Consider the following 26,847-nt stretch of genomic DNA (forward strand, 5'->3'; position numbering starts at 1 on the left):
ATCCAATCAACTGTCACCTATGTCCATCATGTATCCCCTTGTTCAGCATTGTCCCTCTTATGGCAAATAAAGTGGAAGCTCATCACAATATTTATTTTCCTTGACATCATACACAACCTTTTTTTTTCACCCTTTACGAAAGATTCCTGGTCCCTTCCTTGCGAGAGCCACTGTCCTTTGGCGACTGGTCCGCTATTTCCGCGGAAGCTGGCACGATGATGTTGTGAAAGTTCACAGACAATATGGACAAGTTGTTAGAATTACTCCCGGAGAAGTAAGCTTCACAGACGAAGTTTCGATCAAGAGTATTTATGGTCACGGAAAGCGTGTTGAAAAGGTAACAACAGTTTCCACATTATCAAATTGTTGAACTGACACGGCGGACAGTCAAACTTTTATGATGCCTTCATCATCCCCGACATGACCATCAGCTTCTTTGCAACAAGGGACAACAACGCCCATCGATTTCTCAGGTCACGCGTCGCAAGTGCATACTCCATGTCATCAATCGTCTCTATGGAGTCATTGATTTAGGATGTCATGGATCTCAACTTAAAAAAGATGAGCGAACTGGCAGACGAAGGCAACAACTTTTCAATTGACAAGATGGTCAACTATTTCACCTCAGATGTGGTTGGCCAGTTAGCCATAGGTGGAATGGTCGGGTTTCTGGAACAGACAAAAGACGCCGGTGGCATCATCCAATCTATCCATGACGGATTTTACTTTATGGGTAATATGGGCATACTGCCGTTACAGATGTTCTGGATCAATAACCCCGTTTCCAAGTGGTTGACTAAACACTTCGGTGGTGATCGTTTAAATGCTTTTGATGTCTTTATCAACTGGCTGGATAACAGGGTAGAAGAGAGGATAACTAACGGTCTTTTACCAAACCAGCGGAGAGACCTTCTTCAACATTTCATCGAGGCTAAAGATCCTCATGGCTATCCTGTTGGCAAAAAGGATGTTATGATTGAAGGCGTGAATCTTCTTGCCGCAGGGTCTGATACAACCGCCACCGGTATTCTGGCTTGCCTTGGATATCTTCTCACTAACCCTCAAGCCAAGGCAAGACTGATAGAAGAGATCGACAACGCCTACAAAGAACTCGGACTAGAGGAGGAGGGGCGTGAGATATCCTACAAGGAGGCAGAAAAGCTTTCATATTTGTCTGCTGTTATCACGGAAAGCACTCGATTACACCCTTCCATTCAGTATCAACTTCCCCGTGTCATCCCGTCTGATGGAGCTCAGATGGGAGAGTATTTTCTTCCCCCAGGCACAATTTGTGGAACTAGTGCAAGAGCAGTTAACTGTTCACGAGAAATCTTTGGCCCGGATGCAGAAGATTTTCGACCCGAGCGGTGGATTCCACAAAGCATAGAAGATGAGAAGCGGATTAGGAAGGAGAAGTCCCTTCTGATGACGGTAAGTTACATCTTGGCCCTGATCTAGCTTTAGTACTGATAATCCTTGACATAGTTTGGTATGGGAAGCCGTAGCTGCATAGGAAAGCATTTGGCGACGGTGGAACTTTACAATTATATCGCTCAGTTCTTTCGGCATTACGATGCTGAGGTGGCAAACACGGCAAAGCCTTGGAAAACGAAGACGCAATGGTTCTCTCTTCATCAGGACTTTCTGGTCACGATCAAGAGGAGACATTGTTAACTTTCAAAAAGTAATCAAACACAATTTGTACATATTGAACCACCTCTTGACCGGAATCATAGCAGTTTTGATCTGGATGTCAAAGAGTATTTGATCTGTCACCCTAAAGGAAAACGAGAAACATAACGTGATCTTGAATAGATGCAGAGAATGGTTAGTCTTGGAGCGGGTCTAACGGCGCATGACCATGGTATCGAAAATCCACTCTATCCACAAACACTTGCATATATTATGGAGCTGCCTTTTTGACACAATTGACAAGACCCGTGACGCGATGTTGAAACAAGGGGTTCCAATGGCAACATTCCTTTTTAGATGTATCAAACAACGCTTTGGGAAACCAGGTTGCTGCTCTGTTGTTGAAACAACGTCATTGTTTATCCTGATCTTGATTTGATACGTTTGGTGACCACTAACCAAGAACGGGGCAAGTCTGTAAGAGGGAAGGCTGATTGTTATCAGTGAAACCTTGTGGGTTCGCCAAGATATGTCAGGTTACTATGACTATCAAAATGTTACCATGATGCAGGCAGGTATGGACTGAAGTTTCAGTTACTCTAACATCTGCAATAGAGTATCTATGGATACCTAAGCCAAGACCGTTAGAAAATGATGTGTCAAGCTATCATATGTTGTGCTTAGACAAGGTTAGCTCAGACAAACAGCACGTGGTGGGTGGAAGAGGAGCATCAAGGTTGAACCCCTGCATAGACCCGATTTACTGCTTAACCCTGGATGTGTTAGTTGGCCATGGCGTCTATGCGGCAGGAAAAGGACGCATTGTCATTAGTTAACCGTTATGATTGACAATTAACTAACGTATAGAGACTATTAATTGTGGGAGCCTGCATTGACTGTAACTGCCTTCAATTTACAGCCGGTGTTATAGCCGAAGCACGCACAGTGGAACTTGAGGAAATATTCCGCTATCAAGTTTGAATCTTGGCAGTACTACAGCACTGGAGATCACTTCCGGATATACAGGAATTAACTACATAGACCACGTTACAGTTGTACCCTGCTCCAGCCCCTCAAAACATCCAATTCCCTCAACATTTCTCCTTCGCTTAGAGTTTTTTTTCGGCTGACCGGACGAGATTCGCCGTTTTATGTACTGTGCGGAATCCCCCGGTCCTTTAACACATTGTGTAGGTCATGTGAGAAGCTGAATCATAACCTTCGAAGTCAGTGGCGCACGCGCTACCGACTACGCAGTCATTCCGCGGGAACTAAACTTTTTGGGCAAATGGGATGGGACACTAAGAGATTAATCTTTTCCCCTGATTCAGCACAAAAAAGCTTGATCAAACCATAACGAAACGACAGGGCAACCACCGCCACAAAGGATAATAAAACAAAGACAGAAGAAATTCATCCAGTTAACCATTGGTAGAGGGAACTGGCGCCTTGGCACTACGGGCATCGTATCTGAAAAGATTCCCCAGTGCCGAAACATGAGACACTAACTTATTGTGGCGTCCATGATATCCGTTAGTGGTCGGTTAACTTCCCCTGAGTCTCTGATGATGGAAGGTGGTCTCTCTCTCTCTCTGAAACCCTTGTGAAAAAAGGGAGACTCCTGTTGAGAAGGAAATAGGAGATAGCGACAGAAATGATTACGTGCATGATGATGCGAGCCACTTCCTAGACCTTGTACGGTAGATCATGGGCCTTCAAACGTCGATCATAACCGTCCCTACATCTTTATTCCTCACCGTAAAACATATAATACTACTCTAAAATACTACCATCCCCTCGGTTAAGGTATGACAAGCGTGCAATTACCTCCACTCCAACTCTAGCCCCAACTCTATAGCACGTTCTCTAACTGCCAAGAATCGTATATTGACCCATTAACAAGACGAACTACTGATCGGGAGATTGATGAGAGGCGTGGCATCAAAGCGCAGATATACTTTGGTCCAGATGCATGGCTAGGATACAATACAACAGCCTAATTCATCGTTTCGCCACCTACCGCCAGTCCCTTTTTGGCCCTAAGCCCCGTTGCCATATGTCACCTCCGCAACGCTTCATGTCAAGTTGCTTAGCAGTTTCCACTGTGGCTTTCGTTTATAACAGGAGAAAACGTGGTGCCATTGGAGTATAATAGATGTATCAGACTAGCCTTGGGTTTTCTATGCAGGTACTGTCCTGCCTCTCTGGGTATTAAAACTCGTGGAGCCCCATATCTGCAAGTGTCTTCTCCTTAGCATGTCCCTTCTTTGCTTTTTCTCAAGGATCAACTGCAGTACCATTCCTTCCATACTTTGTTTGCACTATCGGGAAATATCCCGTGGCTCCTTTACCCAACATGTCAGCTTCTACGAGTGACATCAAGCTAGCCTCCATAGCCATGGGCTTTACCCTCGGCTTCGGACTGCTTACTGTCTGGGAAGCCTGGAAGCAGACGAGACGAAACCGAAACCCGTTGCGAAGTACATACATTTACATGCTTTGGGGAGAAATCGCGGCGAATCTAGTCATCACTATAATCGGCTGGGTTTTTCTAGATGGGATTATCGGGCCGACGTAAGACATGCCTGTCACTGACAATTTCGGATAGGTTGGGCTAACATAGAATTGCGTTTTAGTGTACCGGTGCTTTTCTTTATTCTCTTCTGCTGGGTTTTCGAGGTGCAATTGCTTATGCAGATTATCGTCAACCGAATCTCGATTATCGCCGAACATCGATCTACAGTCTTTTGGTTGAAATGGGGGACCGCTATTATCATCACTGTTGTCAACGTTGCCGTCTTCGTCATTTGGATTCCATCCCATACAGTTCCTCCCGTGAGCGATACGTAAGTTACATGGTGCTGGAAGATTGAATAGCCACTGACTTGTGCAGGTTTGTCAAAATCAACGCAGTCTGGGATCGCATGTCCAAGGTCATCATTCTACTGGTTGATGCTGGACTCAACTGGTACTTTTTACGGACAGTCAAGAAGCGACTAGTTGAACAACACAACTTAAAAAAGTATGAGCCCCTTGTCGGCTTCAACGCCAAGCTCATGGTTGTCTCTATCCTTATGGACGTAAGTGACCTCTCGATAACCTTTATACTTGTGCGCTTACTAATGTGTCGAAGGGTATGCTCATCGGACTCATGTCACTCCCTAACCAAGTCGTCTTCATCCAATTCCACCCCGTCGCCTATATGGTCAAGCTCAACATCGAAATGTCCATGGCCAAGCTCATCACACGTCTAGCAAAGGGCGAGAACTCGGACGACTACTACCCATCCCTATCGCATTCTGGTCACGTCCGAAGTGCTCATAGAACGGAAGATGCGGCCTGGACAAATGGAGTAAACAACGTCCAGCTGACCCACCGGTCCAAGGTAGTCGCTGGTGACTCGGATGATGATCTTCCTGGCATGCCCCGAAACCACCACGGTCCTGGTATCCATCAGCGAACAGAGTTTCAAGTGACGGTCGAGAATGGCTCCAAACATCATCACTACAAAGGGGGCTCCGACACAGATGAGGCTCCCTTGACCTCCCATACGGGACACCCCAAGCAAATGATTATTGAGGAGGAAAGCCGAAATACCTCATTATCAAGCTTTAGGCAATCATAAGATACCCCCAAACACTTTCCTTGAATAGCTTATATAATACCCCAGCAATTAATTTATATCAATCATACAATGACAGTTGCAGAAAGGACCAAATCCACCTTCTTGTTCACGTCACATCAAATTACATTTATGACAATGTCGTACATGGAAAACTCAGATAGCATCCTGGTCATTGAATGAGTTCGAGTCATCGTTCACAAGCTGGCTACCTGAGGCCACAGCAAATATACCACTAATGTAGGAAAGCGCAGGGTAATTATATAATGTACGTAGTTGTCTGTAATACACATGTTGTAGTTCCGAATGCATATAAACTCGTCGCTTCTGCTGAATATGTTGACTACTGCTCGCACAGTCTCATCGGCGCAATACATTGTGAATATCGAGATTAAATAGAGGGTGAATTTGCTGACACTGAACGAGAGCTGTTGAATTTCAGCTATCGGGTCCTTCAGTGGAAAACTGAGCATCACCTCTAACTAAAACTATCCTCGCTAACTTGGCCGAGTGGTTAAGGCGCTGTGTTTAGGTTCTCATCAGAAACCAAACCCGCAGTGGGAAACCGCGGAGGTTCGAACCCTCCAGTTAGCATTAAAGCGATTACTTTTTTGACTTTTTGTTGCAATCTCTATTAAATTCAGACAATATCCTATGATATGCACTATCGTGCTTTTTTAATTCCCGGTGTGGGGATGCCGACTTTGCTGAACTGTTGCGTTGTAATTGTCATAACACCACTACAGCTATGATTGCATAAGCTATTGTGGAAACTTATTCTCGTGTCAATAATAGACTATTATGCTGTGAAATCGCGAGTCACGCCCTCTGAGTCCTCCTTCATACTCCAAACCCAGTCACAGGAAATGAGAAGCAACCTTCCATGCACCCCAAGTCGCGCCAAACAGGGCCATCCAAGACAATACGCCCTTGGCGATGAATATCCTCTTCACTGTCTCGAACGTCTTCTTTTCATTTAGACGGGGAAACGGCTCATCCGGGATTTCTTTCCCCAAGAACTTGCAGAGAGGTTCCCAGCCGTCCTCGGCCTTGAAAATGAGCACTTGTCGGTTTCGTTTCTTGGCTTCATCAAGCACACGTCTGTAATACGTATCATAACATTCGGCGCTGAAGATTTCTGTTATGCCATACTCTTCCTTGCACTTCTTCATCGTCTCCACGTTGAGTTTGTACCACAGGCGGTCTGTGGCCCATAGAAGACCAACCCATTTGAACCACGGACTGAAAAAGAACCAGAAGCTGTCTTCAGCGCTCTTGGCCCAGACTTTACCGTCAGGTCTCATGTTGATGACGACCTTTGCATCAGGATATTCGTCCATCATTTCAGGAGTAAAGTAGAAAACAGGAAGATCGCAAATGGATCGGTGGCCGTGGATAAGTTGACGAACCATCTTCTTCCTTTTTTTATTAGGTGATTTTTAAGGCGTAAGTCCTAAAGTATATATTTAAAATTAACTTATAAAAAAATATAGTTTTTAAACTTAAATATTAATATAAATCTAATCTAAAGGTATATATTATAATTTATAAAATTAAAATTATAATAATTATTATAAAAGCTTTTATTCTTTTTAAAGATTAATTATTAAATATTTTCTTATTAATATTAATAAAATTATTATATAAAATAATAAACTTTAAAATCTTTATTAATTTTAATTATATATTAAATTAAAGAATTATTTATAAAAGCTTAATTTTTATAATTAATTTTATTTTTAAAGAAAAATATTTAATAAAATTATTTAATAGCTTTATTTATTTTTAATATAATATTTTTATTAATATTTAAAATTAAAATATTATTAATATAAATAATAATTAAATTATTATTTTTATTATTTTTAATTATAATATCTTTAATTATATAATTAATTATTAAGTTAATAAATTAAAGTTTAAATCTTTATTATATAAAGAAAAAAAAGCCTTAAAGGCTTTTTATAATATTTAAAAGAAATATATTATTAATATATTAAAAAGTAAAATACTTTAAATAAAGTTATTTTTTAATCTTTAAAATAATCTTTAATAAAGAAAATAAATTATTAATAATTTATAAAGTATTTAATAAAAATAATATTATTTTATAAAAAGTTTATTAAATTAGAATTTATTATATTAAGAATCCTATAAAGTTAAAAGACTAAGGAAGGTTCTAGGGAAGAAGGGAAAAAGCTTATAATTAATACTATAGCTTTTAATACGATAAAATTCAACATAATAAACCATCTTCTTCCATTTCGCGTTATCTTTTTCGCGTAGCATGTCAATGAAGTGTTGCAGTCGTGACGCGTGTGGAAGTATTTCTGCCATGTGCATGCATGGGCCAAAGCCTAGTTTCTCAAATGCAGCTTGCATTGAGGATGTGGCAGCGCGTGGAAGACCTGCACCGATAACTTGAAGAGGGACTGGTTCCGAGTTTGGGTCGCCGAGACCACGGGAATCTGTGATGAATCGCATGGTTACAAGTTGAAGTTTGCTATTTATCACGTCACTGGTAAAAGAACAACACCAAAATTAAGGTAACTGACATTGGGCGGGAAACGATATTTAAATATCTATCTAGACGCTGTCTCATCCCCTGCGCGTCATCTCACGCTTATAAACGACCATTTCCGTACATCACATTAGCCGCCAAGCCTAAATCCTCCAGAGAGCTTAAACAGAAATACATCAATCAGCATTGAACTAATACCGAAGGCAATGTACTATGGTTTAGACGTTACCGTTATTTCAGCAAGTGTTAGCTGCTGATTTAGTGCTGACGACAAAATTGCTTTATGTAACGTGTACCAATGGCAACGCAATAGAGATCCAGGGATAGATAGTTATGCCTATAATACCCTCCCTATATGCGCAATCATTTCCGACCTACGAATTCTACGCCGCAACCAAAATCTCACTGCTGGGCACTTCGCCATACGTAACTGGTGGTAATTGAAGGCGTAAGCTTACCTTCACTTCTTACATCAACACATAGATCCAAACTATGATCTTTCATCAACAACATGCCGGAAATTCGAGGTGTTTGGAGAAATGCCTATTCCGTTTGTACACAACGCAGTACAGATATGTTAAGTTGCAGGTGTTACCCTGGACAAGACGCAGATGGCTAAAGTTCAATGCTTGGTGAATTATTGATACCAGGCGAATACATCTGAATTTTAAGAACAAAGAAAGATTGTTAAATCGATAAAAAGGGTTGATGGCATTTTAGTGATTTTACGATTAGCATTAATTTCTCTTCGAAATCTCGATGACGACAATGACATCATCACGATGCCATGGCTTATCGGAGGCTTCTCTTTGTTTCTTAAAAAAACAACTTACACACGACATGATTCGTATCAGTGCCCTTGCAAAGATAAAACCACTACGCATTTTCACATCATTTTCGCACAGCAATTGTTTTTCTGCAGCCAGCCCGGTAAAGCGAGGGTTATCAACAGCGTCCGTCAAAATGAGTTGGATGGACAGTTGGAGCCGGCCCTCCAAATCCCAAGCGACACCAGCGCCTTTCTACCTGTTACCTGGAGGAGAAGCAACGCCTTACTGTCATTCGTGCGGACGAGTCATTAGCACTCGAAAGAGTACAGCATCGGCTAAAAACAACACGCCAGTCAAATACTGCTCGAGCCGATGCCGGACACAAAAGCCTGGCAAGTTAGACCGTGAGCTCGAAAGGGCCTTTGTGAGACTATTGAACGCCGAAGAGCATGTTACTGCAGAAAAGGAACCGACCAAGGGAACATCTGGAAAGCACAAGAAAGGGAAGAATAGCAAGGGCGACAATCGGATCTTGGTATCGTGCAGCGCAGCTGAGGAGATAGTCTTTGGACCCAACCGGACCTCGATGGAGGAAGGACACGAGGAAAGCCACAGCGAGGACGAGATACCTCAGGCATCTGAACCTGCACAGACGGCAGCTGAGCCACGAACATCTGAAGAAGACACAGACCTTGCAGACATTCTGAAAGATGATATTCACGTCGATGGCGATGTGCTTGCGCGTATGTCGGTCCGCAGTGGCACACGCATCCGCCCGGCGCAATCAGTCTCTGAAGTGAATGGCAGCGTGGGCGGCGAGAAGGGACGCGCAGAAAGAATCCATGAGACCGATGAAATGTTGGAAAAGCGCAAACAAGGACAGAAGAGAGCCAAAGAGCGTGAAATGACCAAGTGTGCAGCGCGAAGAGGTGTCGTGTTTGGGTTCTCTGTTAATGATGATGGTGAGAAGCGCCTTTGTGAGGCCGTCATGTCCGGAAAAGTCGTGGAGCCTAGCTTTGCCAAGGGAGATTGGGCGATACGTTGGAGAGAGTCGTAGACTGAGTGTATCAGTTGCGAGCCAAGATATTTAGTCGTGTCGCGAAGTGAGATATCAGTTTCGGTCCGACAAGAACAGATACGGAGATACGGATAGATACCAGCAACTTGTTAGAGTTTTGTTCGTCTATCTCTCTCAAGACCACTGGCAAGGACAGGGTGCCTAATTCTTAGTGAATGTCTTTATCTGGTCGGTCAGGGGATGATGGCGTCGAATTGACAGTTTCCGCGGAATTTCCGGCAGTGTTCCCGTCGCCCGCTAAACAGATCTCGTACCATGTTTATCATGCCGTGCTAAAGCGAGTTATATCGTGCACTATCGGTTAGTACGGAGGTTGCAAGAGATTGGCAGGTAAAATGGGACTGTGATTGTTGTATTGAAACGCGTGGTCAAGATTCAAGACATGACCCCCAAACCTCCATCTCAATTGGACGGTGAAAATGAATGGTATGACCAAGGCATTCTAGAAGTTCACGTCTATGCAATGGCCTCAATGTGACATGGCTTGATTTGACTTGCCTTCCAAGCCTGTCGCGGTCGCGTAGGATTCAGCTTTGAACAACCAAGGCATAGCACGCTGTAATGGCTGTCACACCTTTTACAGTGAACCTTGCAGCAACAAAACCTTATAACAGTACCTGAATATCGACCGATACTCTTCACGGCATAGACAGTTGTTGCAGCACAAGGAAACTGGATTAGTGAGCAGTCCACGAGTCAAGTCATTGTTTGCGATACGACACGAGTATCCGGTGTTGTCCATCTTTGGCGGACAACAGGGGATCATGACGCTATGGCGTTTTGCTTGTAGGGGACAGGTAACTACAGCACTAGACTCTATCGCAACGGTCAGACCATCAACCAAGAGGGTACAGAGTAGCCTACTCTGTAGATATGACCAATCTACACTAATGAGCAAACGGTAACCGTTTTGCTTATTGTCGTGTCTCATAAAGGCGTGAAATGAAAAGAAGCCATCACCCATAGCTCAGCTCAGATGCAGCAAGTCTGGGTTAGTTATAGCGCGTCTTTGTGCTGTAAAATTGGTGCTAAGTTGAAAGCAGTAGGTGGTACCGCAGTGAATCTCAACCGCTAACCTCTCGGACCGTTTCCGCCCAACCATGAGACAGCCGACAGCCTAAGTATGAGCATTATTGACAGTTAGAAAGACGCTACAGAGGAATGTGGCGCCATAAGTATTCTCGAAGGATGATAAGAAGGGCCCTAAAATGAAACGAATATGATAGTGGAAACGCTTTATTTTCTTGGCTGTTTATGGTAGGTAGACTAGATAAGGAGAATTCATTGCCATTGATTTAATCTGGATGAATAGAGTTTACGCTATTTAGACGGATCAACTTGATACCGACACTGTGAGACAGACAGTTGGTTGGCGTAAATATCCATCAATACCCTGTCTATCCTTCACTTGAGCTGAGGCCATCTCTCTTGTACAGATGCAGGAGGTGCTTAGCTTGGTGATACCACATGAGGTCTAGTCATTCTATTCGAACTGCAGTCAATTTCGTTGGGACAAAAGGAAGTCTAGAAAATGACCTGATAAATCTTATGTCAATGGCTACTTACACGCACGACTTACTGTTGAAATAAAACAATGTTACTCGATAACAACTAACTAAAGACTTCTAGATGGAATTGAGGCTGATACGCCTTCTACAAAGTCAGATCGAGCTTCCTTTTCCAGCGTCTTCAATTTCAAGCCCCCTGGTATAGTGGCTTTTCTGCGCCGTAAGCTTACACTACCGACGTTCCAGAATATCAAGCTACAATTGAAAGTGCAAACAGTAAGCGAAGCAATCAAGTTTTTGACCATGTTCATGTTTGATAACTGTTTGAAAGCCGGAAATAGAGAACGATGTGCTCATACGGCTGAAATATGCAGCGCTCAGCATTTTAGGAGTGACACTACGGATAAATTGACTGTTTGTAGATTAGACAAGTCGTCCAAGGGTCCGATGCATCCTTCGCTTCAGACTAAGATATCCTGAAAATGCGACTGGCTGCTCTGGATGATTAATAACACTTCAAGCGTTATTGAAGTGAATGCTACCCCCAGCAAAGCCACATGGTCCATCGACAAACCAGACATCCGGGCTGTAAGCGAGCAACGCACTAGTTAAAGAACTCGTGCAGTAGTAACCTGCAACTAAATTAGCTCTGTTGGCTTTTTTACTGACAGAAACAATCCTACGTCACTACCTGCACCAACAAGAACTCGAGAGACCTGGCCCTAGACAAATTCCCTCATGGAACGAAGGATGGGCTAGATGAAAGCCATGCAATGCACAAAAGAATCGGATGAAATAACGTGGCTCAAATGTCAATTCTTTTTGTATTTTCCTTTTCCTTTCATCATATGATGACGGACCATGTCGCACAACATAACCTGCCAAGGCTTCATAGCTGAAAATACCGAGTCAGTTGTTCTGGAACAAAGCCTGGCATAAAGGATGCCCCCCTTATACCCCAGACACATCAAGCCTAGCCCAGCCCTTCAGACTACCCTGGTAGCTGGCTTGATCCCCCGGATTCCACTAAGATAAGCTACCATACTAGGAGTGATATGGTCAAAGGGGCCTCCCTGAGGCTTCCATGGATAAGGACATGTACTAGGTAGTTGATTGTTGGACGACTTCCCTTGTTCCTCAAATGCATATCAATCCCCACTGATATCCCAGTGTTCCCGGTCAGTTAGTGAACCATTCGCTTGTGTTCGTTGCCATTCATTTTTGCTTTTTCTTCTCCTGTTTGAACTTCTATGCAAACCATTTGATACTGTGGCCTTGTATGTGGCAAAGTCGAATTCAAGATCATCATGAGTCTCAAGTCAGACATTGTCTGCGCCGTGGTCATTACATGGGTAGCCGCCTTGCTGGCGCAGATCGCTCGTGTATTCGCACGGCGCATGACAAAAGTTCAATGGTGGTGGGATGATTACTTTTGTCTCGGCGCCTTTGTGAGTTTCCCCATGTGGGACTGAATGTATGGTGACTGACATGCTACCTGTAGATCGTTGGTATAGGATACAATGTGGTGATGATCTACTGTAACTATCTCCCGGTCCCTTCCACTGTCGATCAACGTTAATTAAACTACCTAGGGACCGAGAACTGGTACCTTGGCTCGACGATTCCCGATACCGTGAGCGACGAAGAGTACGAGAACATCAACCTCAACGCTCGGTTGATGCAGTTCCTTATCTCCCAGACATACTCGTACTCGATCGGCTTTTCCAAACTTTCCATTCTTCTGTTCTACTGGCGCATCTTCAAACAATCCGCAATCCGAATACCAATTCAAATTCTGCTTGGTCTTAGTATATCATGGCTAATTCTTCGCACTTTCATGGTTACATTCCACTGTCTTCCTGTTCAGGCCTACTGGGATAAGAGTATCGAAGGTGCTGTTTGTAAGATCAACGATTCTCAGTTCTTCTTTGGCACTTGCCTTACCCATTTTGCTCTCGACATCGTTATCTTGGCCTTACCGATCATTGAAGTGTTCAAGCTTCGACTTCGTATGGGACAAAAGATTGCCATCACTGCCCTCTTTGTCATTGGTTTCGTTGTCTGTCTTGCTTCTACATTCGTCGTTGTTGAATCAATCAGATACGATGTCAACACAACTCAAATGCCACGAGATATGGCTCGAAACGACATGTGGGGTGTTGTCGAAATTAATATCGCTATTGTCTCTGGTAAGCTCTCTCCTCTCCTCTCATTACACACCATTCCATACTGACCACTCAAGGATGCTTTCCTCTTCTACGACCTATCTTTACCAAGATTCTTCCCAAAAGATTCCTCAGCTCTGCTGGAAGCAGTCATCCAATCAGCCGAACCACAAACGCCATACGTCTTACCACCATCAACCGCACCATCAAAGAAAGGGAAGCAGACGACAACAGTTCCACACAAGAACTGGCCGATCCAGAACGGGGAATTCATGCCGACTTCGAAATTATCGATAACAAGGACGGTCCTCGGACTTACATCTCCAGTCGCAACACTGAATCGTTGCACTCTAGGGAGCAGGACATGTCGGGTATCTATGTGCGGAATGATGTTGTGCAAGAGGTCGAAGAATCACACTATCCATATTCAATGAAGAGATAGAGTCTAGATTAATGCTTTTATATAATACTGCAGCTTCGCTTCATAAACACAAATGTGAGAACCATATAGAATATTACCCATTTTGCAAGCGACGTAAAACTGCACTTTCAACAAGAACATATTAGAACGATTACTTCTAGCGTGAAATATCCATCCGAACTGCTTGACCACTGCACAGCTTAGAAGTGTCTATTACTTAACCATTACCCTGTAAGAAAACTAGTGTAAGACCGAATGCAACGGTGTTCACAAAAGCCTGTACACTATTGAGTTCATTTATCTAGACATGTCGATCTCTCGCCCACCAAAATAGATAATTTGCATCTAAATTCATACTTGCCATTCAAATATTTATCTCATGATATCTACTAATGCTTTTCATAGCGGCTCTAGCAAGAAACCGAAAGTAGTCTCCTCAGTTTTGACCATCAAATCCTCACGAACAGCTGGTCCACAAGCACCCGATCCTACGCCCGCGACCTTGTGATCTAGCCTGATGAACACCACATCCTCTTCAAACAGATCGGGAGGATGCTTTGCGTCCTGGATAGTTGAGTCTCTGTGGTTAGAAGCCAGGAAACTAAAGTGTGCGCCGTCTAAGCGAGTGGCACGGAGACCGACACTAGGCGACTTGGAGTCACGCAGCGCTACCCATCGGGTATCTTCTCTGTTTCCGTTTTCTTGTGGAACATCGTAAGGGACCTGGAGGTCGGAAATGGACTCGACGTTCCAGATGCCGACGCGTTGAGATGTCTTCTTGTCGGGGTAGCTTTCTCCGGGTCCACGTCCGAGCCACTTGACGTGCTCAAGTGTCTTGCTGCCGTACAGATTGAGACCAATTCTCGGGACGTGATCAGGAACGGATCCTTGGGGAGATAGACGGGCGACATTAACGCTCAGTGCGCCGTTCAAGTACACCGTGTATTCTATCTCGCAATCCCATCCCCAGAAGAGTACTGGGGGAGTGATAAAGGTCTTCGATTTCAGAACAACCTTATCCGAGTTTGATGAATCCACAGTGAAGGATCGAAGTTGAGATTCAAGCTGATCAACGCCGAATCGTTGCCAGTAAGGAACGGCGCCAGGCACATCGTTATCGGTCTTGGGTCGCCAGAAGGATGGGATAATAGCGGCTTTAGTCTTTGGATCAAACTCGAGTAATGTCTTGCCATTTGAGACCCAGCTCTCCAATGTGCCATAAGCACGGTTGAAGGTGAACTCAAAATCCTTTCCAGAGATTGTCACGGTGGACGTCTTCTCAGAAACCTCTAACTTGGAGGAAAGAGTGTTGCTCGCAACAGAAGTGTTCTTGGCGGACGACTGAGGGACCTGGAGTTGATGTTGCGACCAAGCGATCTCGTGTCCTGCGGGAGCCCAGGCTGTGGAGTGCTTGAGGGAAAGAGTCACAGTCAGGTAGACCTCACTGTCCTTGTTGAACTTCTTATCATCAACGGGAAGAGAGACAGAGCGTGTCTCACCAGCTGGAATATCGGGCACATCAAAGGACGCTGACTGGATCAACGAGGACCTATTTTATAATTAGCATTTAGTTGACAGCGTCTCAATGGGCGACTCACTCTTGTCCAAGCTGTTCAATCTTGTAGGAAGCGGTCAAATGCTCCAGGCCAGCAAAGTCATGACGGTTCTCGATCTTCAATTCACCAGCAGAGTACGAGAAGCCAACCGGTTGGATGACCTTTTTGTATTCGACCAAGCCAGGCGTAGGCTTGTGCTGACTGTTGAGCAGGCCGTCCATAACAAAGGTGCCATCGTTAGGAGTGTCACCAAAATCACCGCCATAAGCATAGTAGCCAGCGCCTTCGTGATCATCCTTCCACAAACCGTGGTTAGCCCACTCCCAAATGAAGCCACCTTGGAGACGAGGGTAGTCACGGAAGGCTTGCTCATAGTCCTCGAGCCAACCGGGACCGTTACCCATAGCGTGACCGTATTCGCAGAGCACGATAGGCTTCTCGAACTTGCCATCCTTGACGCCTTCTTCCTTGGCGTACTTGATGAGACGGTCGACTGTGGGATACATATAACTGTACATGTGTGTAGTCTCAGCCTGTTCGTCTCCCTCATAGTGGATCAATCGAGAAGGGTCAGTTTCGGTAGCGTACTTGAACATGGCCCTGTGGTTATCACCATAGAAAGCCTCGTTACCGAAACTCCAGATGATAACACTGGCATGATTCTTATCACGATTGAGCACAGCGTTGATTCGATCAAGATAGGCCTCCTTCCAGTCAGGGTTGTTGGAGGTGAACTGTGCAGCCTTTCCAAAAGCAAGCTTCTTTCGCTCACCGTAGTCCATAGATTCTGGAATGTCAAGAGGTCGCGCCACAGCGTCGTAGAAGCCGTGACACTCGAGATCGGCCTCTGCCATGACCCACAGACCATACTCATCGCAGAGATCTAGGACACGCGGGTCGTGGGGCTGATGGGCACAACGAAGAGCATTAATGTTGTGCTTCTTCATGATGAGAAGATCACGCTTGGCGAACTCGAGAGGCACGGAACGTCCGAGAAGGGGGTGATGTTCGTGGCGGTTAACGCCCCGAAGGCGGATGCGTTTTCCGTTGACAGTCATGAGACCGTCCTTAAGCTCAACCTTGCGGAATCCCACCCGCTGCTGGACCTTGTGTAGTACAGTTTCCCCGTCAGAGAGCTTGAGCTCAGCTGAGTAGAGGTAAGGCGTCTCCGCAGTCCACTTCTTAGGATCCTTGACATCAAGCGTCAGATTAACCTTGCTGGACTTTCCATCGACAGAGGTCTTGGTAGAGTTGATAACAGCCCCGCCGTTCTTGGTCAGCTCGGATAGCGTGAACTCAAGGACTGCGTCCTTAGTAGTAGAGAGATCGACTGAGACAGTCAATGTTCCGTTCTCGTAGCTGCTGTCAAGATCAGGCTTGACAAAAAAGTCATCAATTCGCGCAGCTGGGAAGGAGATGAGGTAGACATCACGGAAGATTCCTACTCCAGTCAGTTTCTGCATAACCCGGTTTCAACACAACAGACTCACCAGAAAGCCACCACTGGTCTTGATCTTCGATGTATGTCGCATCAGACCACTGGTAAACCCGTACAAACAGCTCGTTTGCGCCTTCTCGGTTGACGAAGGCTGAGATGTCGAACTCTGAAGGATTTCTTGAGCCTTGAGCATATCCAACTAAAACGTCATTCACGAAAACGTGATACGCGCTATCGACACCGTCAAAACGCAGTCTGAGCTGTGAATCTGTATCCCATCCTGCTGGGACGTAAAAGTCACGGCGATACGATCCCGTAGGGTTCTCGGTAGGAACATAGGGTGGGCAGACGGGGATGGGATATTGGACGTTGGTGTACCATGGCTTTCCGTGACCTTGAAGCTGCCAGTGACCAGGAACTTGAATTGGTCCATATGTGATGTCTTTTGAGCTGGGCTCGGGTGCCTCAATGGCTGTTCCAGACAGAGCAAAGTCCCATGTTCCGTTGAGTGAGATTGATGTCTCAGGAATATGGTATGATCTGGTGGGAAGGGTGTTTCTTCTGAAGACAGCTTCGTTGATATAATCTGGTCGAGAAGCGTCTTCCTGGAGAGGAATACCCTTTGGCTGCTCTGCGTTACCTCCACCCATTTTGATGTAGTAAAAAAGAAGACAATGATGTTGGAATGATTCACAAGCTCACTTTCGAGGAAGTCCAGGAACCTTTATCTCTTGATATCCGTCGACTCGATCAGTCAGCCCCGCATCCCCCGATTGTCCCGCATCGTGATACGTTTCTATTACCTGCTTTCCTTGTCCGAAAACACGTGCTCCGGACTGGCTCGGGGAGCTTGGAAACCTCCACCGAAATCCATGATAGAAGCGGAGAAGTGGTCCGATTGGTGATGATCTTGCCTCGTTGGATGGCTTACTGAATGTGTATCGGCTAATTAGGACTAGCGAGATGGCTGAGGTTGTAGAGCCGGGGATAACGGAGCCGGAGCGGGGAAGTTCGAAGTTATCCTCGGACCGTTGGAAGACTTTACTGTTGCAAATAAGCCAAAATCAACCATGGTTTATGCCATCGTAAAATAATCCATACGTAATCGTCATTTACAACCTAAGCTTAGATGACAGTGTTTTGAAACCCTTGCTTGCTTGTTTCAAATCGTGTCATTTATCGGCCGAAATAATCTCGGCCGAAACACGTTCATATCCTATCCTTCAACGGTTAAGTTAAGTCCATCATTGTCCAACACAGTAATGTAACAGGTGTCATCTTTAACACATCTAATCAAATAAACAAAAAAAGAATTGCTTCTCTTTCTGTGTCACTATTTGTTTTTCCTAAACTTGTAGAAGCTACCTGTCCTCTCGCTCGTGTGATGTCTGGTCTCGGGTAAGTTTCCTTGACCACTGGTGATGGACAATGCGAGTTCTTGTAAACTTTAGTCGAAGCGATTATCTTGTCAAAGTCTAAGGACTGGTACTTGCCATGACGCTCACTACCCCTTCAAACTAGATATAGTTCAATGATCATATCTCGGATGCGTAATTATACCCTGGTAATTACTACAATGCCAACATTTCACACGCCTAAATCACTCATTCATAAAGAAAACAGGCCTTGTTCACTTGAGTACATGTATTTTGAATGAATCCCTAAGGTAAATAGTCAACTATCAACAAATTACGTAGTACAAACGAAAGAAAACGACAAAAGGCACGGGCTCTTGCGTTTTGAAGGGTTCACATATTCGGCCACTTCCTACTTGGGACTATTACTTCTTTAGCTAGACGCCACTTTCACGACTGTCCAACCAGGTAGAAGGCCCCCAGTGCTAGTTGGCTTGTGTTTATCATTAGGCACATGTTGATTGGTGTTGGTCTTGAACCTGGCAGGGTTGTAGGTTGCTGCCTTGAGCGCAGCTGACTGACAACTGATACCGTGGCCACTTACCGTGTGTGATATCATCCGACTGATCCGACCGAAAACTTTCTTCATTTTCCATTGTCAAACAAGACTTCCAAACGTGGGAAACAAGTCTGTGAGCCAAGATCTAAGATATTGATAACGACACTCAAGATGCCTTTACCCATTTTCAACGAGGCTACAACCTCTTTTATAGTCCCACTTTGTCTTCTTACCATCAACTTGATTGAGTATCTCTACTCATGGGATGCAAAGACGGCTGGATTCAATTGTCTTTTGAGCATCTATCTACTCGCTTCCTACTTTAGTGGTGACACATCTCTCCAACATGTCACTGATAACGACACAAAATCTACTCAAATCTTGGATCCAGGAAAACAAGCAAAACAAACACAGAAGAAGGTCAGTAAACGAATTACCTCAAAAGACATACAAAACTGATGCGATCAAAGTATTTCGCAAAGATTATGCTTGCAATTCTGTCATGTATTGGCATATCAGTTCCGCTCAGGGTAGGTTGTTCTTGGTCGACACTGACACAAATACTAAAATATCTGAAAAGACACTTTCACTGATTGCAAGTGACATTTACTATGGCGATGGATGTTCTGAAATAATCTATGACAAGCCGCTCTGTACCTCCTTCTTTGGGCAGAGTGGCCCAGCCGGTTCAATCACATATCGTTACCAGGTACGTGTAAACCTTTGTTGTCAACTCATGTTCAGCATACTAAAGCCTCAGCAGGGATGGGGTTATTGCGATGTGTCAGCAGAGCGAGGTATAATCACAAATGCTGTTATAAATCATATCAGTGAACGTGGATCCAAGCTTTCCAGTACCGAGTGTTTGGACCTTGGTGAGCGTGACACCAACTATCTTGTCATCGGCCCAACCGACAGCTTTGATTTTGGGAAAGTATGTGGACCGAGACCAGTTCTAGACAGCTCTCCATAACCGAAATCGGGGATTGAAGGATTGTTGTGGAAAGAAGCTTGGTGTTTAGGTGAGAACACTATAGGCTTCGTAGAAGAGGAGATTCAGCGGCAGGCGAGTATCTGGAGTAAGAGCTGGACAACATAAATTTGATGATTCAAGAACTGGATTCCATAGTTGATTCCTTGGTGAATTATAATTAAGTGCTCAGTGACCTTGATGAGTTGTGAAAACTTTATGTAAATAGCTGTACATGTTGTTCTGGACCTCAATAACAGTCCCTGATATAACTATCCGCCTGGTTGATAAGCCACATACTTCGATCTACACTGGGTGAATCTCCTCCAAATGACATATCTCGCCAGGTCCGAAACAATCGATCCAGATGACTACCCACGAGTGTGGCGCGCGTTCCAATAAACTCCTTCAGAGCGGGTATATGTGATGCGGCGAGAATGATGAGCATGGCGCCAGACATACTGCATATTATTAGTACTTGATTAGCTTCTTGTAGATACAAATACTTACGATAGGGAGCAGATCCATGTGTCGATGACAACTGTTTGTGAAAACCCTCTGAGATCCAAAGCATGGAGTAAACAGGCATCAAGGCATAACTTGCAATTGTTCATAACATCTGGTATGGCGGGAGTCACAGTTGATGTCGAAGTACCTGTATCATCGTAGCTGCTACTAAGCATCCACATTAGATACGGTCGATATATAACTCCCTTGCAGGTAAGATATCTCTGGCGAAGGAAGCCACCGGCTGCCGTGGGTACCTCGTCAGTGTCGATACTGAACGAGAACGATGCTGGTAATACGTCACGCCAATCATCCAGTTGGCGCTGTAGCTCCTTGACAATTCGAGGAAAGCGAGTGTGATCGAATGCTGCACCCGTGTCCCTTGCGTACAAGAGCTGATGGACTCTGTTGAGCAGACGGCGCATGCTGATACAGGCCAGAAAGTAGAGAGAAGATTCTTCTTCCACGATTTCGGACGTATGGGTGTGATAGGAACTGGGTAGAGGTACTGAGGATTCTACGCGGGCGATGCCAGAAGGAGGACATGCTGATAGTTCGGCCATGTAGTCGCTGTGGGGTTGTCAGCAACTATTTATACGAGTCAGAATGGTTTTACCAAGTTTACCTTTCCAATATGTAGCAGGACCAAAATATCCTTCGAATCCGTTCTTCGGACTCGGTGTCATGTTTGTTCGCAGGGTATGACAAAAGAAGCATGCATCTCGTAGCTGTAGCACTGAGGTACTCCCAAGCTTGGAGTGGTCTAACCAGCGATGCAAAATAAAGCCTGAAATGTCAGTCTCGACGTGATAGAAAACGCTGATAAACTTACGCAGTAAAGAAAAGGCATTGCGTACTCTGAGATTCGACTTGTAGATGAACGACATGCAGCTTCTTCAGCGCCAACTGGAAATAGATATCACCAAGCTTTCGCTTTCTCATTCTTCTGTCTTTCTCAACAGGATCAGGTTCGGTAGTAAAGCGAAGGTCTTCGGCAGCTTGACTGGCGCATCCCAAAGCTAAAGTGAGGAGGCAGAGACATGAATGCACTGAGTCATCGGAGAGCATACCGCTCTGAAGTGTGCCTCGTATGCTGCTAAGCTGCTCTTGCGACATGGAAGGATACCAAAAGTTGACGTTCCGTTCAAAAGCTTCCAGCATGGATGTTATGTCTTCTGTATCGACGTAGGGATACATGGGGTTTGCTGCGACACTTAAAGGCTTGCGAGATTGTTCTAGGTAAAAGATGGACTCTCCGTCATGCCTAAGTAGCGGAAAGACGTCAAAATGAGGCCAATGGAGTATTGACTCAGTTGTGGAAGTGTGCATGGAATCCAAGACGGCGTTCTCAAAGTTAGCAACATTCTCGCGGTTGTCTTGGCTGTTTGGTGTTTGGATGGCTTGGCTTTGACGCCGGAGATTCAGGTCTGGCGACGAGCCTGAAAACGAGTTTGTGCGGTTTATCTGAGGTGAATTAATAACATGCTGCTGGCAGGCTAGTTGTATGTTTGCTGGCTAAGTAGGGTAAGGTTAGTCAGGGGAGTTTAGAAGGCCTGAAGATCTTACAATGGTAGATCGTAGCTCGTGGAGAGTTCTTTCAACTCGTAAAACGCTCTCTAAGATCAAATCGTTTTTGCTTCTTCTAAACCCTGGGTTACTACCTTGGTATAATAGACTGATAACCAATGAAACTCACGAATTGGCCTCAGACCCGTAGGTGCAGTCATGGCCGATCGCTGCACATGTGGTACAAGGGTTGTTCCCGTCACATCTATAATCGTGTAAGCCGATCTAGGAAGTGATGGTCAGGTTAGCATTCGAGATTTATGTCGTAAGGAAAGTGGATGAATCGATTTTCGGGTGTAAAAAGAGGCAAAATGACTTACTATTCGTCTCTTGCATCCTCCCAGAAGGCAACTGTCAGGCAAAGCTCTATAAATCTTACCTTGTTTTGCGGGTACGACAGGCATCACACTGCAACTAATCAGCCCCAGCCAAGTTAAGCAAGATGTTGTTGATCCTTCAACTCACTGCATGCGACGTTCTGAGTCTCTTGCGTGGCGGCCATTCAGCAGATTCATCGATGGCGTGTTCCATGGTACTGGGTGAGACAGTTGATGGCAATCGCTCCGGTACGGGCCGACAATACAAAACGTGGGGAAAAGAGGAGATAATGAGGGAACGAGTGGATGGTCTGAAGCATCAGAGGACATACGGGGATGCTCGGTCCGACAGGGATTGGACACGATAATTGGTGCGGGAAAAGGAAGCTCAATCCTGACCAAAAATCAAGCTGTAACCCTGGCTGTTGAACGCCTTTCCGGTTGGTCAGTTTAGGAACCAACTAGTTAAGGAGCGGCGCAAAGCTTGATGGACATGAGACCTCGGCATTGTCCGGGGTTCTAGCCGAGTTGTACATGGATCAGATCAAGAAAATTATTTTATCTACTTGGTGGACAATTTTGTCCCTAGACGACAAGACCATGACTGAAATGGGGTCTCGTCACATGGTTTAAGGGACGAGTTCAAGAGTGAAGACGTCTGAAGTAGTGTTTGGTAAAGTTATAGATTCTTGATGTAAGCATTGATGAGTTGTCGAATCCAACTTCAATGCCATGATTATTTAAATATCTCAAGATTGACATCATTTGCTGACAACAGTAGGTGGTGCCAATAAATAATCTCAGACCTCTCCAGTTAGCTTCTCATCGCCCGTCACGTTCATGGTATTCATAACCGTGTTGGCATCTCTCTTCTGGAGACTTTTCTTAACTGGGTTGGGGGCCTCAAACACTTCAGACAATTCCTCCAGCGTACGGTCCTTCGTCTCAGGGAAGAAGAAATAAATAATTACTGCTTCAAAAAGATCCCAGAAGACAAACACGAGGTAAAAGTGATAACCAATCTTCTCGAATGCAGGACCGCTACTGTACTGAATAATGGTGGAGGCGATGGAACTCGCCAGGTTACCGATAGCGGTACCCTTGGCTCGGATATCGGTAGAAAGACACTCGGCAATGTAAGCGGACTGGAGAGGAGTCCAGCCGAAAGAGAAGACAATTCCGAAGATGAAGATCATGGCGACGGTGGTGTTGGCGGCAGAACTGTTTTTGGGCTGGTCGAGGGAGAGCTTGCTAGTTCCAGTGATGATGGCAAAACAGCAAGAGCAGAAGACGATGGAGTAGAGTAAGAGAGGACGACGACCAATAACATCGGTCATACGGGCACCAAAAATGGCACCGAAGAAGCAAAGGACGGGGTTGATGCCGTTGAGAGCCAAAACCTTCTTTTCTTGCACAATGCCCGCATACTTCATCATGACAGGAAGATAGTAAGAGCTGTAAATGTTAGCCATGAGTTCATGTCAAAGATCATTCCCGACTTACCTCAAACTGTTACCGCTGATCTGACCGAAGACAGCCATACCCAAGACACCAATGAGTCGACGTCGTGCACTATGAGTGTTCCAGAGTCCACGGTAATCCCACCATGACTTATCAGTAGCATCGGCAGCGATCTGATTGGTCATCTCCTTGATCTGCATGATAACCATGGGATGATTAGGATCACCTTCACCATGGTACGCAGCAAGGACCTTGACGGCATCTTCAACGCGATCTTGGGCGATCAGCCACCGAGGAGACTCGGGCAGAAAGAGAACAAAGATAACCACGATACCGGATGTCACCATCTGGCACCAGATAGGAACTCGCCAAGCCAAGTCATTCTCTTCACCCAGGTAACTACAACCGTAGACGACCCAGCCAGCAATGATACTGCCGATATACCAAGTACAGTTGTAAAGGCCGGTGATGGTGCCTCGCCAGGTTGGGTGTGCCATCTCACTGACGTAACAAGGCGCCGACACACAACAGAAGCTGACACCGAATCCGAGGATGAATCGGCCACCGAGAAAGTGACCTCGGTTGGTGGAGGTTGCCTGAACGCATGTACCGATAATAACGACTGCGGCACCAGTAAACATTCCCCAACGTCGTCCGAACCAGTCGTTTACGGGTGCTGTGAAGAAGACGGCGGCGATGGAACCGATGTTGTACATGGCGAAAACGATACCGGTTGAGGAGCCTTCTGACGACCTTTTAAATGTTAGCCATGCGACAACCTTGCATGGATTGTACTGACATGTTGAAGTAGTGCTGATAGGCTTTCATGCCGTTGATACCACCCATAACAGAACCGTCATATCCGTTCTAAAGACATGTTAGCTTCTCATGTAATGGATGACCTTGAAGGTATCTCCCAGATTATTCTGCTGGATTGCCTCAGGGCTGGATGATACATACCAGGCAACCACAAAGGTAAGCACATGCCAACACGAGGTACAGACGAAACATGGTAGGCGTCCATGGCGACAGCTTCTGATTTTGAACATCATGCGCAACCTGGGCAGCTACATGAGCATCCTGGACCTCAGCACCATGTTCAAACGCGACCTTTTCGTCGGCCTTGGTATCCATGTTTGTTTATCAGACGAGACAAGAATTGCTGAGCGCAGGCTTGGTAAAGAAAAGCCAAGAGCAAGTCTGCAGATCACTACCCATAGGTTCGGGAAGGGGAGTCTTTATATAAGATGTCTCAACTGCAGACATGTCATGCAACTTGTCCAATGTTCCGTCATGCGAGGCGGGCCTTGTTCCTAGATGGCATCCGCTGCCCGTCCGACGTCGCGTTGTTCCCCGGATTTGCAGTTACCCCCTCATCGCGAATATTCAGGGATTAGCCATGGTACAAAAGATGGGGTTGACCTTTTGTAGCGGTAAACATTGGGTTAGCTTGTGCTTGTTTTGGACACCATTTCGGCTCCGGTTGCCCCGAGTCGAAAGCTGGGGTAACCCTGGCAGGCATGATTGGCTCGGGTATGTATATTAAGCTAAGACTATGGGGTTGGCCAGCCGTTGCAGAACACCCTCGTCGTATGTTGTTAGTTGACACGTGAGATTTGGGGAACAAGGCTCATGAATCCTTTGGATCAGGTGAGGCACCAGTTGGACATTACTGGGCTGATGTAGATGTGAATGATCTAGAGCTTATCCAAAGTCCGGACCGACAGCACAACAATGGGCAGAAATATCGTAATCCCAACCCGTTGCATGGATAGTCATTAACATTGACATCATGTGAATTGACTTGATACAAGTAGCATAGTGTAGCTGTATACATATCGCCTTGTAAATTGAATGACGTTCTAACAATCTATTGAGTACAGTCATGAGCACATCTTAAGACATTGACACTCGCTACTCCTTCTTCCCTCCAGGCTTCTGTCCGTAGACGACATAGCTACTCATTCGTTAGTAAAACACCAAAACAGTTAAAACGAGAACTAACATCTTCCAATACCCATGAACCTTGGGGTTCCTCAGCTCCTTCCTTACATCCGCACAAAGTGTCAGAATCTCCTCCTTGGACCAGCCAAGAACTCTAGTAAATAGAGCAAGACTGACACCTTCGAGACCTACATCAAAATTGGCAAGGTTCCACTTTCCGAGCTCTTTGAGCTTAGCATCTTTAGGCCAGCTGTTAGTAGGCCAGCGGTAGATGGTCTCCACAACGTTCTCGAAGCCGGCTTTCTCGACGATCGACTTGTACTTGTCTGATTCGCCAAGAGGACGACCAAGCTTACGGGAGCCTTCGATGAGACCTTGTTGCCATTTCATGGTGGGGGATGTTTTGAAATCCAGGGTGCCGTCATCGCAAAAGACAGGAATTTGTATATCTTGGATCTCGTACCAACCACCTGGGCTGAGACCTCTAGAACTTCTATCAGTAATGTTCTCAACCTTGAATGGTCAAAACGTACTCGTAAGCCTTGTGAGCCATTGCTTGTGAATCGCTGAAGCTTCCCGTCATCATACGACAAAAGATAAAGTCAAATGGTTGCTTCCATGTCCACTCTTTCTCGAGATCATCGATTTCGAAAGTACAGTTAGGAGGCACACTATTTGTGGTCAGTGGAATTTACATAAACATGAAGATGGTTTGGAACAAACAATGGTGGTTGGATCGGACTGAGGTCCACGCCGATAACCTGTTCTGTCAGTCTTGAAGGCAGAAGATGACTGCTAGATAACTGCTTACCTCTGCAGCTGGATGCTCTTCAGCTGCACATTTCAATCAGCTCATATATCATGGTTCTCACAGACTGAGCTTACCGAATTCCAGTGCCCAAAGTCCAGTTCCAGTTCCCATATCCAACACTCTCTTTGCATTGTCAGCTCCAGGGTTAAGAGCCCTCTTCCCATCTAAAGTGATAAGATACAGGTTATCCTGCAGATCTATTTCCAGTCAACCTTGGTAACAATTTCTTAATGTCGAGATACAGACCTAGCCTGTCATTCTCCGCCTTGTGAATATGTCAGTAGTTTCAACATCCATACTTATACGATACACTTACATCATCGTTTGGGAAAGCATATTCTAATTTTGGTTAGCCGACGACTTCATGAGGTGCCTGATACTCACTTCCTTCGCTAAGCTTGTGATAAGTACGACCATTCTCCTGCGCAAACTGTAGGAGACTGGACCGAAGCGACGATGTTGACGGCTCTTCAAGGGGCTATGATTGTTTAGCTTCTGAGCGATTTGTGGTCCCAATTTGGAGTTTACGTACAACATCCAGAGCGGAGTCCAAGTCGGGGTCTACGACCTTTCATTAATGTCAGTCAAGATTCCACCACCGCTTGCCAAGATTCTTCATACAATATGTTCCTCAGCCATGATGAGT

General features: G+C 45.2%; 10 protein-coding genes and 1 non-coding gene across 11 annotated transcripts; 6 read left to right on the forward strand and 5 right to left on the reverse strand.

Moving 5' to 3' along the window:
- Window positions 1–606: 606 nt before the first annotated feature.
- On the forward strand, window positions 607–1,674 carry FPOAC1_005624 (uncharacterized protein; the record flags this gene model as incomplete). The annotated part of the gene is made up of 2 exons (XM_044850147.1): window positions 607–1,431; window positions 1,486–1,674. The coding sequence occupies 2 exons, from the start codon at window positions 607–609 to the stop codon at window positions 1,672–1,674; spliced, it is 1,014 nt and encodes a 337-aa protein (XP_044708857.1).
- A 2,356-nt stretch (window positions 1,675–4,030) lies between these two features.
- FPOAC1_005625 (uncharacterized protein) lies at window positions 4,031–5,257 on the forward strand (the record flags this gene model as incomplete). Its single annotated transcript, XM_044850148.1, has 4 exons — window positions 4,031–4,206; window positions 4,269–4,478; window positions 4,526–4,712; window positions 4,766–5,257. The coding sequence occupies 4 exons, from the start codon at window positions 4,031–4,033 to the stop codon at window positions 5,255–5,257; spliced, it is 1,065 nt and encodes a 354-aa protein (XP_044708858.1).
- Window positions 5,258–5,750: 493 nt separating this feature from the next.
- On the forward strand, window positions 5,751–5,848 carry FPOAC1_005626. Its single transcript has one exon. It is a non-coding gene; the product is annotated as a tRNA-Leu (tRNA).
- A 263-nt stretch (window positions 5,849–6,111) lies between these two features.
- FPOAC1_005627 (uncharacterized protein) lies at window positions 6,112–6,666 on the reverse strand (the record flags this gene model as incomplete). The annotated part of the gene is made up of 1 exon (XM_044850149.1): window positions 6,112–6,666. One exon carries the CDS (start codon window positions 6,664–6,666, stop codon window positions 6,112–6,114), a length of 555 nt encoding a protein of 184 aa, XP_044708859.1.
- A 2,072-nt stretch (window positions 6,667–8,738) lies between these two features.
- FPOAC1_005628 (uncharacterized protein) lies at window positions 8,739–9,602 on the forward strand (the record flags this gene model as incomplete). Its single annotated transcript, XM_044850150.1, has 1 exon — window positions 8,739–9,602. The coding sequence occupies one exon, from the start codon at window positions 8,739–8,741 to the stop codon at window positions 9,600–9,602; it is 864 nt and encodes a 287-aa protein (XP_044708860.1).
- Window positions 9,603–12,438: 2,836 nt separating this feature from the next.
- Window positions 12,439–13,738, forward strand: FPOAC1_005629 (uncharacterized protein; the record flags this gene model as incomplete). The annotated part of the gene is made up of 4 exons (XM_044850151.1): window positions 12,439–12,579; window positions 12,633–12,669; window positions 12,724–13,320; window positions 13,374–13,738. The coding sequence occupies 4 exons, from the start codon at window positions 12,439–12,441 to the stop codon at window positions 13,736–13,738; spliced, it is 1,140 nt and encodes a 379-aa protein (XP_044708861.1).
- Window positions 13,739–14,116: 378 nt separating this feature from the next.
- FPOAC1_005630 (uncharacterized protein) lies at window positions 14,117–17,361 on the reverse strand (the record flags this gene model as incomplete). The annotated part of the gene is made up of 3 exons (XM_044850152.1): window positions 14,117–15,266; window positions 15,316–16,714; window positions 16,764–17,361. The coding sequence occupies 3 exons, from the start codon at window positions 17,359–17,361 to the stop codon at window positions 14,117–14,119; spliced, it is 3,147 nt and encodes a 1,048-aa protein (XP_044708862.1).
- Window positions 17,362–18,796: 1,435 nt separating this feature from the next.
- On the forward strand, window positions 18,797–19,598 carry FPOAC1_005631 (uncharacterized protein; the record flags this gene model as incomplete). The annotated part of the gene is made up of 4 exons (XM_044850153.1): window positions 18,797–19,045; window positions 19,096–19,155; window positions 19,206–19,334; window positions 19,389–19,598. The coding sequence occupies 4 exons, from the start codon at window positions 18,797–18,799 to the stop codon at window positions 19,596–19,598; spliced, it is 648 nt and encodes a 215-aa protein (XP_044708863.1).
- A 45-nt stretch (window positions 19,599–19,643) lies between these two features.
- Window positions 19,644–22,199, reverse strand: FPOAC1_005632 (uncharacterized protein; the record flags this gene model as incomplete). Its single annotated transcript, XM_044850154.1, has 9 exons — window positions 19,644–19,711; window positions 19,896–20,056; window positions 20,106–20,672; window positions 20,728–20,889; window positions 20,935–21,617; window positions 21,669–21,751; window positions 21,799–21,893; window positions 22,048–22,076; window positions 22,134–22,199. 9 exons carry the CDS (start codon window positions 22,197–22,199, stop codon window positions 19,644–19,646), a joined length of 1,914 nt encoding a protein of 637 aa, XP_044708864.1.
- Window positions 22,200–22,785: 586 nt separating this feature from the next.
- Window positions 22,786–24,580, reverse strand: FPOAC1_005633 (uncharacterized protein; the record flags this gene model as incomplete). The annotated part of the gene is made up of 4 exons (XM_044850155.1): window positions 22,786–23,440; window positions 23,489–24,199; window positions 24,246–24,313; window positions 24,407–24,580. The coding sequence occupies 4 exons, from the start codon at window positions 24,578–24,580 to the stop codon at window positions 22,786–22,788; spliced, it is 1,608 nt and encodes a 535-aa protein (XP_044708865.1).
- Window positions 24,581–25,360: 780 nt separating this feature from the next.
- Window positions 25,361–26,840, reverse strand: FPOAC1_005634 (uncharacterized protein; the record flags this gene model as incomplete). The annotated part of the gene is made up of 11 exons (XM_044850156.1): window positions 25,361–25,403; window positions 25,452–25,874; window positions 25,924–26,061; window positions 26,114–26,151; window positions 26,202–26,224; window positions 26,276–26,398; window positions 26,448–26,466; window positions 26,518–26,540; window positions 26,586–26,679; window positions 26,734–26,769; window positions 26,823–26,840. 11 exons carry the CDS (start codon window positions 26,838–26,840, stop codon window positions 25,361–25,363), a joined length of 978 nt encoding a protein of 325 aa, XP_044708866.1.
- Between the last annotated feature and the right edge of the window lie 7 nt (window positions 26,841–26,847).

This window comes from Fusarium poae, chromosome 2, assembly GCF_019609905.1.
Source record: "Fusarium poae strain DAOMC 252244 chromosome 2, whole genome shotgun sequence".
Classification (NCBI taxonomy): domain Eukaryota; kingdom Fungi; phylum Ascomycota; class Sordariomycetes; order Hypocreales; family Nectriaceae; genus Fusarium; species Fusarium poae.